At 34.0% G+C, this 17,094-nt stretch overlaps 1 protein-coding gene across 1 annotated transcript in view; it reads right to left on the reverse strand.

Moving 5' to 3' along the window:
* The window catches only part of LOC129718990 (protein scalloped), a 362,904-nt gene that overhangs the window by 24,121 nt on the left and 321,689 nt on the right, over positions 1-17,094 (reverse strand). The window contains exon 4 of the mRNA XM_055670289.1: positions 4,237-4,367. Within this exon, the coding sequence (XP_055526264.1) occupies positions 4,237-4,367 (131 nt within the window). The remainder of the gene's footprint in view (positions 1-4,236; positions 4,368-17,094) is intronic.

Raw genomic sequence — 17,094 nt, forward strand, 5'->3', positions numbered from 1 at the left:
TGTTCAATCTACAAAACATTTAAACTCTCTTTTTTTAAAATTTATATTCTCTTAATTCATTAAAATATCTCAATTTTCAGAATGCAGTTTCCTTTGTTTTTATTGCTTACTTATGAAAGTTTTATTACATTTTTTGATATCTTTTTTTTTGAATTTCTCATTTCCCGCTCTATATTATTTGCTATTCTTTTATCATCTGTTTTTCATACTCGTTTCGTTTTGTTCTTGTATTGTCTTATTACTTTTACATTTTGTTTTCAATTAGTTTTGTTTCTGCTGTGTCAATCTTTCCATTAGCATTTTTAGTTTGCATGTTCTTCTAGATTCATGTGTTTTTTAATTTTCTCCTTCAATTAAATAAATTTGATTCATGTTCTTTTCTTTCCCTTTTTTCTCATGTGATAATGTTTTTCTTTGTTTTTTTTTTTTTGGCGCTGTTTTTGTAAACTTTGCTACTTTTTATTTTTTTTTTACACTAAGACACGGTTCACAAATAGTTTAATTGCTTAGCATTTCCTTGTGTCCTATTTTTGTTTTGTATTTATTTCCACTGTTCATTTTCATGAATTATTCTTCTTCGTTTTTATTTATTTCTTTATTCATTTTAAGCTTACACATCATTAACCATTTTCGTTTTAATCTTTGTAGCTCTTTTTTATTTGTTTTTGTCACATTTTCTTTTTTTTCATATGGTTTAATCCTTTTTTCGTATTTTTTGTTGTTGTCAATGTCATTTTTTGACATTTCTTTTTTATTTTGTTTTTTGTTGTTTACTTTTTTGTTGTCTCAGCATGATTTCTCATTGTTTTTTTTTCCATCCACTGGTTTAAAATTTACGGATTGAATTTATCAATATTTGTAGCTGTAGCTCTTCCGTTACGATTTTAATTTTTATTTCTTGTTGAGTTTTAAAAACAAAAATTTTCAGTGTTTGTTCTCCTTAATTTTTTTATTTTCCTCAGTTTATTAGTTATTCAGTTGTTAAGTTTGCCAAGTTTTCGGAAACATTAGTTAATTTCATTCCATGATTGATTTCAAATTTTCTTCTCTTTTTCACATTTCCTCTTTTGTACTTTTTGTACTTTTTCATATGGTCTACTTTTTTTCGTACTTCGTCTTTTATTTTCCCGTTTTTCTACTCTGTAATACCTTCTTTTCTCTATTATTTTTTCTCTCTTTAATCCATTTTTATTTCAAGAGTTAAGAGTTATTTGGCATTTCTTTTGAATTTTCCTTTTTATTGATCACTTTTTCGTTGCCTTGGTATGATTTTTTCCCTAATTTTTTCCACTAGTTTTTGAGTTAACGGATTAAATTTATTAGTTTTTATTGTTTTCGTTACACTCTTATGATATTATTCGAATTTTTATTTTGTGTTTCGCTTAATTTTTGCTTTGATACAAGTGTTTTTATAGTTATCAAAACAAAAAGTTTCACTTTGTTGTGTTTTGTTCTACTTAATTTTACTTAATTTTCATTATTTTTCTCTGTTCATTAGTTGTTTAGTGGTTACGTTTGCCAAACTTCCGGAGACATCAGTTTATTTCATTCCATCTGGATTTTTTTCAATTTTTCCAATTCATAAATTGAATGAAATTGGCTCGATTTGCTATACACTTCCTTTCTTCAATGTTTCTTAGTTCTAATCGATTTCCAATATTTTATTTTCTAACAAGGCGGTTCTTTTAATTTCTTTTTCCAATTTTCTCGGATTTAATTTTTTCTTTCCTCGCTTTCTTTCCTTTTTTTATTTATTGATCTGATTTTCTTAATATTTTTCCGAAATTTTGTAGCTTACTCCATTTCTAAGTTACTTTTTCATGTTTTGTATTTGCTGATTTTTGTTTGTTTTTGTTTTCTTTCTCTCGGTTTTCTGAGTTTTTTTTTGCTCTGAGTATTCCGAGTCACTGTGATTTTCTGTTTTATCAATAGATTTGTTTTTGTCCAGTTCTTTATGTAAAAATGTTCCTGAAATACCTTTTTGCCTTTCTCCTAGAAAGTTATAGCAATCAGAACAACAATTCCAAGATTTTTTTATTTACTTTTCTCTATTTTTTTTTTTGTTTTTTTTTCACTTATTTTTTTTCAGTTTCTTTAGCTTGCCGACCTGAAATTTTCTATTTTTCTAGTTCATTAGGATTCCACTTTTTTCTCAAATCAGTTTCCTCCCTTTTTATTTTTTTACTGATTTCTTCAGTTTTCTTATTTTTTAGATTTCTAAATTGGAGTTTCTTCTGTATCTAATTTAGTAAAAATTTGACATTTTTAGTGTTAAAATGCTAAATATTATGTTTTACAAAAAAAAAATAGCTTTCAATTTTCTGAACTTTGTGATATTTTTTCTCACCAGTCAACCGTGAAGGTTAAGATACTTTTCGTCTTCCTTGCTCTATTTCTTCTTTACTGATCTTTTTGATTCTTGGATGCTATCTATATTTCTTGAATTTTTTTCAATCTTTTTCTCATTTTACTGTGTTTTCTGAGTATGTTTAAATTCGCTAATCCATCTAATATTTTCAGTTTCTTAAGTTTGCCGACCTTTGAAGTTTATTTGTTCTTAACTCATTGAGATTCCGTTTATTTTCCCAACTCAGTTCCATTCATCCATTTTCTGTTTTTCTTATATTCTCAGTCTTAATTTTTTTCTTCAAGGTTTTTCAATTTTAACAGCTATTTAATACTTTGTTTTCACAGTGTGATATTTTCTCAGTTTTCTATATTTTTTGCTTTCCCAGTTTTTATTTCGTAAGTTTTTTGGTTTACTCTATCACACTTTTCTGATTATTCTTGCAAGAGATAATTCATAAACTTTCTAATTTTTTTCTGATTTCCTTATTGGTTTTCCCCAGTGTCCGGGTTTTTTTTTATTATTTCTCATTTTTGTAACATTTTTCAACAGGATTTTTAGTTTATCCATCAAATATTTTATTAATTTTTTGAAGCTTTTTTCATCTCTGTGAAATTTGTCTAAGTTGCCAATTTCGTTTCCGCAGCTCTATATTTTTTTCCGAATTATGAGTTTACTCATTTTTCAATCTTGCAACTCTTAAGAGTTATTTTAGTTCTCCAACTATTTTTAAAATTCGGCTTTGTTATTTTTTCGAATTTTGCGAACTATTTTTAGAATATATTTTAGTTCACTCATCTTCAGTTTTTTGTTGTTTTGGTTATTGCTCTATTTTGGATTATTTTTTTTCTTTCCTGATTGTATTTTTTAGTTGTCTGAATAGAAATGAGCAGTAAAAATCATTGAAATGCTGAATAAACAGAGAAGAGAGCAAAGGTTCTATAAAAACATTTTGTAAGGTGGAAGTTGAAATGTTGATGTGTCAATCAGCTCTGTGAAGGGGTTTCATGCAATTTTTTGTTTTGTTGTGAGTTAACCATACCCTGACAGCAACACAACGCCGTAAACGGATTCAATCCGGGGTGCGCGCTGCTGATGGACAAAAATGTGCGATATGAAGTTGTTCGCGATTCTGCAATCCGACATGCGGTAAAAAATGTGTGTGATTTTGTTGTGGCAATGAAGCTGTCAAAAAGGGTGGTGAATTTCGGTGTGACATTTATCAAATGATTTTTCCTCGGTTAGTTTGTGTTGCTCTTAGAAAAAGGATGGTTCGATGTTAGTAGCCGCAAATAACGTGACATCTAGCATTTGTGATCAGGCAGTAGTACGTGACAATAGCAACAGCAGCAGCAGCAGCAGTAGTAGCGTCATGGCAACAACATCAACACGAATGACAATCAGATCTGGTATAATTGCTAGAAGTTCTCTTACGCTAGAATGCGGTGGCGCTGCCTGCACTAGTGGAGGTGGTGGCGGTGGAGGTGCCGATTGGTGGGGAGACAGGAGGTGCGGATGGTGGGGATGCGGGTGGTGGTGATGGTGATGATGGTGGTGGGGATACGGAAGGCACGTAGAACTCGCTAGGCTTAGCCCCTTTGCTGCTGCTACCGTGACAATCTGCGCGCTCGTCATGCCGGCCATGGGCCCCGGAAACATCTTCTCCTTCGGGCCCATCATCGTGTGGTCCTGCGACACGGGAAAGAAAGGATTCAAACCGACGTTGGAAGTGGAGGATGCGGAATGGGTGATCAACAACAAAACAGTCCGGTCAATTTGCGGTAGGTCATAATAACAGAACAGTAATCAGCGTGCGTTTCTTTTTACAGAGCGCGAAACTTCAAAAGCGAGGATCGCCGCCACTGACAGCTGGAACGCGCTATACTCACCACTTTCATCTTGGCCTGGAATTCTCGCAGTTTCCGTCTCGCCAGAACCTGTATGTGAGAGCTGACTTGCTTCCGTGTTCGCGTCTTTCCGGTTCGCAGTTTTATGTAGCGGGCTATCAGTTCGTTGCGTCCTGTAAAAAAAATAAGAAAATGAATCTTATTAGTCAAGGTAACACCAACAGATGCTTCCCAGATGATTGGCGTAGTGAGTTTTCACGATTAATACTTTTTATCGTTCTTTTTTTACTACCAAAAAATATTCTCTAATTTTAAAGCCGTTCGACGCTCATAAATCTAGAGCGGAAAAAGAGTCTCGAGGTGACATTCACGGATACTTCAACCAGGTCAGCCTTAGCGCACTCAGTATGCGAAAGACGGAAAAAATGCCATTCTTCTGAATAGAAGTAACTTCAGGCTGCTCCTTGTACCTTCCCTTTGCTACCGTCAGTCGCCCGGAGGGACACTTTTCTCACTAATTAATTTCTTCCAATCCAAAATGAACGATAGCGTGACAAAAGATGAGGAAAATTCTTTCTCCTTTTGCCGGCACTCGCGCGCGCACCGACGACGTCTTGTTTCCCCTCCACTTCTTTCCGCTGTCGTCACCATTGTTATTATTATCATTAACGTCTTCCTGGGCCTGGGCATTGCCTTTGACTGCCTCCCGAGAGTTTGGACTGCAGAACCGGCAAACTTTCCGCGGCCCGCACGGGTAAAAAGAAGAAGCGGCGACAAGAAAAGTCGAATCCCCGTGAAACCGGCAGGCAAATAGCAGTAATTTGCTTCTCGGCTTCTTTCTTTCGAGGCCGAAGCCGAAACTCGTCGTGTCCTTTCTACTTTTCGAAAAAAAGGCAAGAAAAAACGCAAGATTTATCGCCACCATCCTTTTTCCTGTGTTACTTACTTTCCGTGTGCCTGCTGCTGGAGAAGTGAAAATCCGGGCCGGGAAAGTGACGCGATTAAGCATTTTAATTTTAATTATTGTTCCGTCCGCTTTCCGGCCGTCTTCGCTGGTTGTGCCCCAGAAATCGGCGATCGATGCACACGAAGCGTGGGAGGTGATACAAGTGCGTAGTTATTACGGCGACACAGACCTGTGTCATTTTGACAGCTGATGCTAATTCACCACGCACGTACGGTCGTGTTGAGTTTAGCATGATGATTATTGTTTCATTTTTGTTATTCAATTGAAAAGTTGAAAAACTTTGAGGATTTAACAATGCATCAATTAAAACTAAGCTGATTGCAAACAGAAAATTGAATTCAAATCGAGGACGATCCATGTTCTCTGAACTCGACTTTCATCGTAAAATTGTTTGCAAACCCCTTTTATTGACGAAAGGTCTAACCTACGCAGAAGAGCCTTCGTACGACCAGAGCCTATGGCAATCAAAATAAACGAAAGTCAGATCATTGCCGGTGGAGCACCTGAGGGGCACAGCAAGTTTGCACCCAACTTGGCCACCAGTTCTCTCGGGTGTTGGTAATGTTTGCTATTTGCTGCTTAGAATTCGATATTAATTGAAATAGCTTGGCTCTGCAGATTCCTGCCAGACGCAGCGCCCGCCCCGATGACGAATGCAGCAACAGCAAGTCGTCTATGTTCGGCAATAAAACGCACCGAATTCTCGCAAGCGAAGAAATTCTAGCCGGTCAGAAAAACCGACCACCGGGACCCTCTCGGCAAGGTGTCAGACATCACAAGGAAGCTCACTCGCAAAAGGCATAAATTTTAATGAACAAAACATGCATTTCCAAAGTCACCGTAGAAGATTTATACTACGGCTTTGAGGAGGGGACTCGAACGACCAACCGGAACAGTGTTCCTCCGATGGACGGGACTCCGTGCACGCTGGCCAAAAGCGGCCGTCCATCCAGTCCAGCAGGCGGTAAGAAGAAAGAGTCCAGCACCGTCCAGTGAACAGTGTAAATCCAGCAGATGTCACTCGAATCGGAGTGCCTACATTGGGGCTGCTTTGCGAGAAACAATGCACCGGCTCTCGTCCTTGTGTGAGTGTGTGTCTGTGTGTGCCTTTACAGCAGAGTGAAAGCCAGTCAGAATCTAAACAAAGACCCGCCGAAGAAAGGGCAAAGTGCGGCAGCATATCTCCGTAAATATATGTGTGTTCCTATAAACATCACCCATAATACGCCATCTATCTGGCCGATTTCGAGGCAGTGAAGCTTTTAGCACGGAACGGAACAAACGATCCGAAGAATACGGGATGTGGGGTGGGATATTTTATCGTTGCTTTTTCCATACGACGTTCGGCAGACAACTAGTGCCAAGTAGCTGCCTCTCGATTCTTGGCCCTATCTTCTGTCCCGGTGTCGAAGTCGGAACCGGAGAGTCAAGTCCTGGAGGAACGTTACTGATATGCTTGCCGTTGGCGATGACAATGCTTCTTCGAATGAAACCCAACCGAACGACCAACCGACCGACGACGGTCGGAAGAACCCATCTCACTTTCCGTCCGTCGGAGCTCTTTCTCTCTCTCTCTCGCTCTATGTATTAATATATGTGTGCCGGGCTCACTAATTGCACATTCTTGGCATAGTTTCCCGGCTGCAAACTCCGCCTACCCCCTACATTCGCATCCTGCCGGGCATCAGCCGACAACAATATGTTTAGAAGCCGGTCGGTTTGCTTCTGTCGGAGACCAAAGGCAGGAACTCTCCGCTTACGAGAAAACTTTTGCCTGGTCTAGCCTGGCCTGAATGCTCCTGGCGGTCATCCTTTCGGGTGGTTGCTTGGGTTCGAGCTTGTTGACGTTATTGGATCCTCCACGAGTCCACGTCTCGGTGCTTACTACAACACATTACTTGCGAGAGGTGGATTTGTGTTGTAGGATGAGCGAGCGGTGGTGAAGACGGGGAAATGTATTGAGAAGCCAAAGGAGTAACCAACTCGATACAGTGCGGAATGTCGTTGTGAAGGATGCTGGGCGAGTTTTCCGATCTGGTTGTTCGGGAAATTTCTGACTTTAGTTCTTTATCGTTGTTGGAAATTGGAGGTTTAACGAATTGAAGAAGAACTGAAAATTGACCAAAAAATCAAGCTGATTTCGAAAAAAATAAAATGGCTTGTTAGGAAGACAAGGTAGGATTCCGACAAACGATAGATAAAAAATAAAGTCTTAAAGTCTTAAATATAAAGTCTTTTTTTACGCGGCATTAAATTTCATTTTCAAACCGTTTTTTTAGAGTGTCTGATGAGTATACTCAATCGAATTACTGAGTATTCACTGATTTGGGCAAACCTTTTTATATTTTTCTTGTTGCTGTTGATTCTTTTTCGAAAGTATTTAGCAGAAATAATTAAAAACCTGTGAAAAAATTTTTTTTTGCGTTTTTTTACGCGGATTTCGGAGTTAACGCGTATTTTTTTACGCGCTTCGTATCCTCGCGTAAAAAAGACTTCAGTGTTTAGAAATTATTCAAGCAGGGCTGAAAATTTCCAGCATTTTTGCTTGAAACTGAAAATAACCACCAGGACTATGAAATATATCACTATCAGGCAATGTTCATTTTTTCTCTTCGGCGACATTCACAAATTACGTAAGAACTTTTTTCGAAATTTTTTTTCGGTGCGTATCAACGGCTCGTGCATCCCTAGAAATCGTCAGCAACCGAAACAGCCAATGGCGAGCATCGTTACCGCGGAAGTTATTGACGCTGGTGCCAGTAACGCAGAACCGAATGCATGTGAATGAAACCAGAGTCATAATTAAATGCAAAATGTTTTAGACTAATCGCATGTTTTTGTTTATTGTTAATGATTGAATAATGTTTTCAAATGACCTGATTCATGAAAGTGAATCGATCAGACAATAACTTCTTCAATGGAGTCAGTACCCAACTTATCAGTATTGATTGCTGGTTGCACTGTTTTAACGATGCCAACCTTCTGAACATCGGCTGATGCTTTATAAGTGTAGTGGTTTGGAGCTGCGCAATACATTCAAAATACGCTAGAGCATCAAATGCGTTATGACCAACGCACATGCGTTGTACTGGTTCCAATTTTAATCAGTAAATGCGCTAATTTCGCTCATAAATGATCTGGTTACGCACACTCCAGCTTTTGCGTGTAATCATTCGGCTAAGGTGAATTTACGCCTTCCCAAGGTTCAACTGTTAAGATCTCAGTGAGAAATAATTCAACTAAATTTATTTATTTTTAGTTTCGTAAGTTTTGCTTATATTTTAAATTTTACAATCTTACGTAAGATTTTCTCGAATCTCCCACTCCCCCTCGTAAGCATTCGTAAGAAATTTGGATACCACCCTCATCCCCCAAACCCTTACATAATTTTTGAATGACCCCTTCCTTCGTTTTTTCGTTATTAGAGGGGAAAAAAATAAAATCTAATCTAGTTCTAGTCTAGTCATCAGTGAAAACGTGTTCGCTCGATTTATACCGTTTCAATTTTTTTAAATGAAAGTTCCGCATGAACTTTAAGTTTGTAAATTCAGTTTTTAGTACTGTACACAGTGGTATTACACAACGAGCTTAGAAAATAATCTCAATTATTTAGATAGTGACTGAGCTGGTAACAAGGCCAACTAAGTGCTGTGCGCGTATTGCCTCTATGAAAAATTCTACCCATAAAACCTGTTTCCCGCGAAATAAAATAGTGTAATAAGTGAAATCGGAAAGTTCAGGACACACTGTTATCTAGAATAGTGGAAAAGTGAATAGCCGGACCACTCTGGGCAAGATGAGTATCGTCATATTTTGCAAGTCTTTTGTTTGTTTTGTGATCAGTTAGACCGGACACAAAAACCACCTAACGGGAAGTGAATTAGGCACGCTTGCAGCGCCGCCGCCGTTCGCTGGCGGGTAGACAAACTAGTAGACAAATAAAGCTGTCTATTGAGTTCTCTAAGCAAGATCTAACGAACATTATCATCATTGCCACCTAAGATAGTGTGAGTAGAATTCATCTCTGTTTATTTATTTCTTGTTCGAAATTCTTACAGCTAACAAAAAATTCTTACAGCTAACAAAGAAAACTATCTCACTAACACTGATGCGTCACACCAATACAGAATCAATTGGAGAAAACTATGAAATCTGTTAGTTTGGTAATCCGCTTCGCTACAACGTCAATAGTTTAATTGTGTAGTCAAACATGTATTTGTCGCGAGTGGGATTGAAAAATATATATTCGTTTCCTTCATTTTGCCAATTTACGATTTCTCTAGCTTTTGGACAAACTGTTTTTAAATGTTCGCATTTTTTAATTGACCCATGGAAATTCGTAAGTGAACATGACACGAGTTCACGTCTCTTGTATTCGGATTTTGGTTGGTTTGGTTTTTTGTAAATGAATTTTGTACTTTAGTAAATATGCAAATTTTACCAGTTATTATGCTCAATAGGTGGTTAAAATAAAAGAGCACGGCTATCGTCAGCACGTCGCTTTTTGAAAATTAACGGAACGACTCAGTTCATATTTGTGCAACAGAGTGCTTCGTGTGCAGATTGAGTCCTGTTTCTCGTCACAGCTCACCAACTTATTCGGTGTTCCTCAAGGTAACAATTTGGAATCTTGCTGGTTTTTTTTCAACGACATTGTCTTGCTGCTTGGAGTCGATTGCAAATTGCTGTATGCCGATGATCTGAAATTATATTAAGTAGCGCCGTTGAACACGTTTGTTGATTGGTGTCGACGAAATTAGCTTGTCCTTAGTGTTTCCAAATGTCAAGTTATGACGTTCCACCGAAAAAGCAAGTCAATATTTTACAACTATCAAATCGACGACCATGTCCTCAAGAGAGTAGACCAAGTAAACGACCTCGGTGTCCTACTTGAGGCTGAGCTCACTTTTTATCAACATCGCTTCGCTGTTATCTCAAAAGTTACTCGTCAATTTGGATTTGTCACAAAAATTGCTCGAGATTTTAACCCTTAAAGGCGCGCGACGTTAAAAAATCATCTAAAAACATAAAATTTATGTTTAACAGGTTTACTGCCTTAAAACTAACCAATATGCATAGAAAAATTGAAAGATTTACTTTTTAATGTGCAAATATTACCATGTTGTTTTTAAACAACACTGTGACTTTATCGCAGAATAAAGTCTCAACAATTACTTTTGTTGACAGTAACTTTAAACTTGACCTTTTGTTAGTATAATTACTGATAATTCAGACATTTTCACTAACCTTATTTTAAAATTTATTTTCAAAGACAGTCACCACCAGTCGGGAATCTCGCCATGTTTTTTTTCGTTTCCGAGATTTTGACAGCAAAAATAAAAACCAAACATTCAAATACAGTACTTCCAGCTGTTAAGTTTTTTTCGTTAGAGTCTAGAGAGCTGTTCTAATGAATTATATTTCTGAAAAATACTAAAATACGTATATTTTAAAACGTTTTTAGTAGTGTTGTTTTAAAACAACATTGCGCATTTAAGGGTTAAAGATCCCCACTGCTTGGAAACGCTTGTTTGCTCGTTGGTAAGGACTCTGAACGAGTCCTCATCAGCTAGAGTGGAGTCCATGTATCGAACGTCTGCAGAAAAAGTGTCTGCGATTTGCACTGAGAGATCTACCTTGGCGGGATCCTCATCGTTGCTGTCTATTCGACCTTGAGACACTGCAACGTCGAAGGAAAATTCAACAGGCCATATTTATCGCCAAGATATTAAACAACGAAAATAACTTCCCGAAACGCTGACTTCCAGGCTTCACAACGAATTCTTCGCGCTGCCAGCAACGAAACTTCTAGCGTACTACATTTAGATGCAACGAACTAATGAATACCTGTAGTCGTACCTTTTCTGTTGTGGAAATCTTGTTTGGATTTGGAAAACTTATATTCAAAAAAAAAAATCCAAAAACACCTCGCTTCTATAATTTTTACCGCACAACATTTAATAAGACATTTGTCAGCTGAATTGCGTCACATAATCAAATTGAATAAAGAAATAAATTTTAAAATGAGTCCAAAACGATGCCAAAATAACTGAATTTCAAATGATTCCATACTGATTAGGAAGCAACTTTCGAATAGTTTGAAGTGAATCTATTATCATCCCAACAGAACTTTCAAATGATTCCATATTGTTCGAACTAAATTTCTATTTCTAACAACGGCTTATAATATGATACAGATTTGGAAAAATATACCGCATCCCGACGGGACGGGATTCCATATTGATTCTAAACTAATGTTCAGCATTAATATTTTTTGAAATGATTTCCAAATGATTTAAAATAATTCTTAAATGATTACAAACGATTTTAAAATGATGCTATGATAATGATATAATGATTCGAATATGTTTTTTTAATGATTGTGACATAATTCTAAAATATTTCCAAACTGAATTTTGAATGCTTTTTGAGTCTTAAAACGATAATTCCAGAATGATTATAAAACAATTTAAAAGCGATTCTCCACTATTTGAATGATTTTAAAAAGATTCTAGTATGATTCCGAAATAATTCCAAAATGATTTCTAAAGATTATTAAAAAAATCTATAATGATTTTAAAATGATTTAAAAATGATTCTAAATTGATTCTAGAACAATTCCCAATTTATGTCATTTTTGATTCTGGAATAATTTCACAAGTTTAATAGAAGGATTCACAAATGATTCTTAGATGACACTGAAATGGTTTTTTAAAATGATTATTCTAAATTTAAACTGATTTCTGATTCTGAAATAATTTCAAAATGATTCCGAAAGGTTTTCCAAATAATTCCAAAACTACTCCAAAATTATTCTTGAATGAATCTAATTTTATTCAAAATTGAATCTTAAATGATTTTAAAATAATTCTAAAATGGTTGATTGATTCGAATTGATTGAAGTCCGAAAACAATTCTAAGTTGAACTTGATGATTCGGAAATAGTTTCACATGAACTCTAAAATGACTCTGAAACAACTTTTGAATGATTTTTACAAGTTGGGTCTTAAAGTATCAGCTGAAAGAGTGTAATTTTCCGAAAAAACGTGATATTCAAAAAATGTGTATCATTGTCCATCGATTTTTAAATGAAAAATAAAGAACTGCTCGAAATGTCTTAAATAATATTTCGCCTATATACCGTACATAAGCAAACTGTCATTTAAAACATTTCGAGCAGTTTTTTTTCTACATTTAAAAATCAAAAAGCAATGATAAACATTTATTATGAATCACGTTTTGCTCAGAAAATGTATTTTTTTCAAATGATACATAAAAACTGGTAAAGCTTTTGAACCCACTTCAAGAATGATTTTTAAATAGCTCTTGAATGATTTTGAAATTATTTCGAAACTGTTATAGAATAATTTTGAATGGATCCTAAATGATTCTAAAATGACCTCGAAATAATTTCGAAAATATTTAAACATGACTCCAAAGTGATTTTAAAAGGATTGTAAATATTTCTAGAGAAATTCTAAAATAATACTGTAATGATCCCAACGCACAGTGGTCCAATAAGGCGAAAAGTGGAACTTAATTCCATAGCGCCTTTCACCTTCATCCTAGTTTAATAAAGTCTTCAGAACAATTGTTTGTATGAATGACCCGCATAATCGAAAATTGTCAAAAAGTATGAAAAGTTTACTATACTAAAAATAAAAAAATAACTTTTTTGCGTTAAAAGATAGAAGAATAGTTTATTCAGCAAAGTTGTAGAAAATTCAAAAAATATGAAACTTTGTTGAACAAATGAAAACTCTATCTTTTTTCGGTATAAAGTTATAAAGTATATTACATGGAACTTACTTAAAAGTTAGTTTTTTGTACATAACTTTTGGTTAGTTGCATTTTACACGAAAGTATTGTTCAGAGAAATTGTTAGGGCACATAAAACACACATTTTTGCCAAAGACTATTATTATATTATATTATATCGTATTTTAGCTCATTTTTTCGATAATTTCAAAAACGTGTAGGTTAAAAAGGGGCGTATGAAATCATGATGTCAATACTTTTTCACAAGTTAAGCTGAAGAACTTTAAACTCTCTAAGGTTCCATTTGTCCCAATCCACCCATATTAGAGTACGGCGAGCATATGTAACAGTAGATTTTCATATATTCAAAATACTAACTTTTTTGTGTTAAGAGATAGAGGAATGGTTAATTCGGCAAAGTTTTTGACGTGCAAAAATATGAATCTTTGCTAAACAAACGAAATTCCTATCTTCATTGGGTACAGAGTTACAGAGTATTTTCTGTAAAAGTTACTTAAAAGTTAATTTTTTGCACTCAACTTTTGTTAGCTACATTGCACAAGAAAACGTTGTTCTAACGAAGCGTTTGGGCATACAAAACATACGTTTTTGTTGAAGGCCACACATCTCCAGGACTTTTCCTTACAAAGTTATAGCATGTTTTAGCTTATTTTTTCGATAACCTTAACAACGTATAAAGTAAAAATGGGCAAGTAGAACCATGTTGTTAATACTTTTTCTCGAAGATTAGCTGGAGTGCTCAGAACTGTTATAAGTTCCATCTGTTCCAATCCACCTAATCTTTATTCTATACGTTGTTAAAGTAATCGGAAAAATATGCTGTAATGTGCTATAACTTTGTAAGTAAAAGTCCTGGAGATGTATTTTCTTCAGAAAAAACGTGTATTTTGTATGCCCAAATGCTTCTTTAGAACACCGTTTTCTTGTAAAATGTATTTAACAAAAGTTAAGTACAAAAAACTAACTTTTAAGTAACTTTTATAGAATATACTCTGTAACTCTGTACCCAACGAAGATAGAAATTTTATTTGTTCAGCAAAGTTTCATATTTTTGCCCGTTCTAAAACTTTGCCAAATTAACCATTCCTCTATCTCTTAACACAAAACAGTTAGTATTTTGGATATATGAAAACCTACTGTAACATATGCTCGCCGTACTCTAATATGGGAGGATTGGGACAAATGGAACCTAAAGGAGTTTATGGTACATTAGCTTAACTTTAAGGTAAAGTATTGACATCATGATTCCACTTGCCCCTTTTTAACCTATACATTCTTGAAGTTATCAAAAAAATAAGCTAAAATAAGATATAACTTTGTAAGGAAAAATGTGTGTTTTGTGTGCCCTAACTATTCCTCTAAACAATACTTTCATATAAAATGCAAGTAACAAAAGTTAAGTACACAAACTAACTTTCAAGAAAGTTTCATATAATATACTTTATAACTTTGTACCAAAAGAAGAGAGGATTTTCATTTGTTCGACAAAGTTTCATATTTTTGAATCTTCTACAACTTTGCTGAATAAACTATTCTTCTGTTTCTTAACACAAAACAGTTATTTTTTTATTTTTAGTATAGTAAACTTTTCATACTTTTTGACAATTTTAGAGTATGCGGGTCATTCATACAAACAATTGTTCTGAAGACTTTATTAAGCTAGGATGAAGGTGAAAGGCGCAATGGAATTAAGTTCCACTTTTTGCCTTATTGGACCACTGTGCAACGGAATCCCGACACGGACGTGAAACGATTCCATATTAATCCAAGAATTAGTGTAAAATGATCCTAAAACGTTTCTAAATTTGCACTGAATTATTCTGAAATGATTCAAAATCGATTCCATAATGATTCCAAAAAGACTTCAAAATCAAAAATCACCTCAAAATGATTTGTAAATAATTATATAATGATTCAAAAACATTTCTTACTGAATCTAGAACAATCCTGAAACAATTCTAAAATGATTCCAAAATAATTGTAAAATTGCTCTAGAACGATTAATAATTGATTTCAAAATAATTTCAAAAGGTTCTAAAATGACTCCAAAAAATGGTAAAATAATTCCAATATGATTTTTAATACGCTCTAAAATAATTCAAAAAGGATTCCGAAATGATTCCAAAACTATTTCAAAATGATTTTAAATTTTAACAGAACGTGGAATGATCTTAAAATAAGTTTAAAATGATTCTTGATTGATTCCAAATTAAATCCACAAAAATTCTGAAATGATTCTGAAATAACTTTCAAATGATTCCTGGAATCCTGGAATGATTCAAAAATAAAAATGGCTCCGAAATGAGTTTGGAATGTTCATAGACTAATTCTAAATGGATTCAAAAAGATACTAAAATAAGCTTGACATGATTTCGAAACGGTTTTAAAATGATGCACAATGATTTCATAAGGATTTTAGAACTTTTGTAGAACAATTCCAATATAATTCTGAAATGATTTCAAAGTGATCTTGAAACGGATCTGAAATGAAACTTTAATGGTTCTGGAATGATTTCAATATGCCTAATCCAAAAATAATTCTGAACTGATTAAGGATTCTTAAATCATCAAAATTATTCTAAAATGACTCTCAATTGATTCTAAAATAATTCCGAAAACAATTCTAAAACGACCCTAAATTGATTCTGAAATAATTCCACAAAGAGTATGAAATGATTCTGAACTACTATTATATGACTTAAAAAATCTAGAATGATCCAAAAATAATCCTTAAATTGCTCAGAAATAATTTTGAAATGAAAAATGGATCCAACATGATACTGAAATGATCTTAAAATGATTTCTAAATGATTTTTAGATGATTCCTGAATGATTTAGAAAAGGTTCTAAAAATATTTATGGAATCATTCTAATGTAATTCTGAAATGATTCCAAAGTAATCCTCAAACGGTTCCTAAATGTTTTGTAATGATTTCAAAGCAATTCAAAAATTGTTTTGATCTGATTCTAAATAAAAACCTAAATCAAAACTAAAATGATTCTGAAATAAGTCCAAAATGATTTTATAGGATTTCTAAATTATTTCTAAATTATTCCAAAATTACTTCAAAATTATTCATTAATGATTCCATTCTAATCCTCAAATGATTCTTAGTTGATTCTGAAATAGTTCTGAAAACCTTTCTAAATTGAACTTCAAACAATTCTGAAATAAGTCCACGAGAATTTTGGAATCAAAGCAAAAATTACCAAGGGATCGTTTCGTTTTTTGCCTTTTTCCTAGAAAGGTATAGCAATCACTGGAAATTCAATGTAAGAAACAGTTCCAAACTTGATCGTAAATTAATTCCTTTTTAGCAATTTATTTTTTTTTTAAGCTGGAAGAAACGAGTATAGTTTCACAAGCTCTCTTTTTTATTTTCATTTGTATGATTCTAGAACTGTTTTAGAGTAATTCTAAAAAAATTTTCGATTGATTCTAGAATTATTTTTGAATAATTCTAAAAGGTTCAAAGAATAGTTCCAAAATATTTCTAATCCTATTCTCGAATAGTTCTGAAATGATTGTAGAATAACTCTCATATTTTTTAAAAAGATTCTGAAAATGTTGGAAAATTTATCTAGAAAATTTTAAAATACCTACATTGTAATGATTCAACAGTAATCCTGAAATGAAAAATATCATGAAAAGATTCTAACAGAATTCTGAAACGATTCTTGAATCATTCTAAAATGGCTCCGAAACGATTCCAAAGCCGATTCCAAAAACATTCTACAGTGATTCTCTAGTGATGGTTCTAACAAAATTCTACAATGATAGTATCATTCCAAAATAATTCCAAAATAATTCTTGAATGATCTTCAAAGGATTCTCAAGCAATTATAAATTCTAAGTCTACATACCGATTTAAAGATGATTCCGAAGTAAATATTTCTAAAATAACTCTTAAGTAATAGACTGATAACTAGTTAAAAAGGTTTCTGAAGAACTCTTAATTTTATGTCATTTGAAGTGATACTGAGAAATAAAATTGGATTTTTTCCATACGAATTTCACTTATTTGGGAAGATTTTTCTCTCAAAGTGTTCAATCCAAAAAAAAAAAAAAACAATAACCTAAAATGATTCAATTTCAAATTTATCCGAAATTGATTTTTAATCCATTTCACCAAACTAGCAAACGGCTCACTGTA

The sequence above is a fragment of the Wyeomyia smithii genome, chromosome 1 (assembly GCF_029784165.1).
Source record: "Wyeomyia smithii strain HCP4-BCI-WySm-NY-G18 chromosome 1, ASM2978416v1, whole genome shotgun sequence".
NCBI lineage: Eukaryota > Metazoa > Arthropoda > Insecta > Diptera > Culicidae > Wyeomyia > Wyeomyia smithii.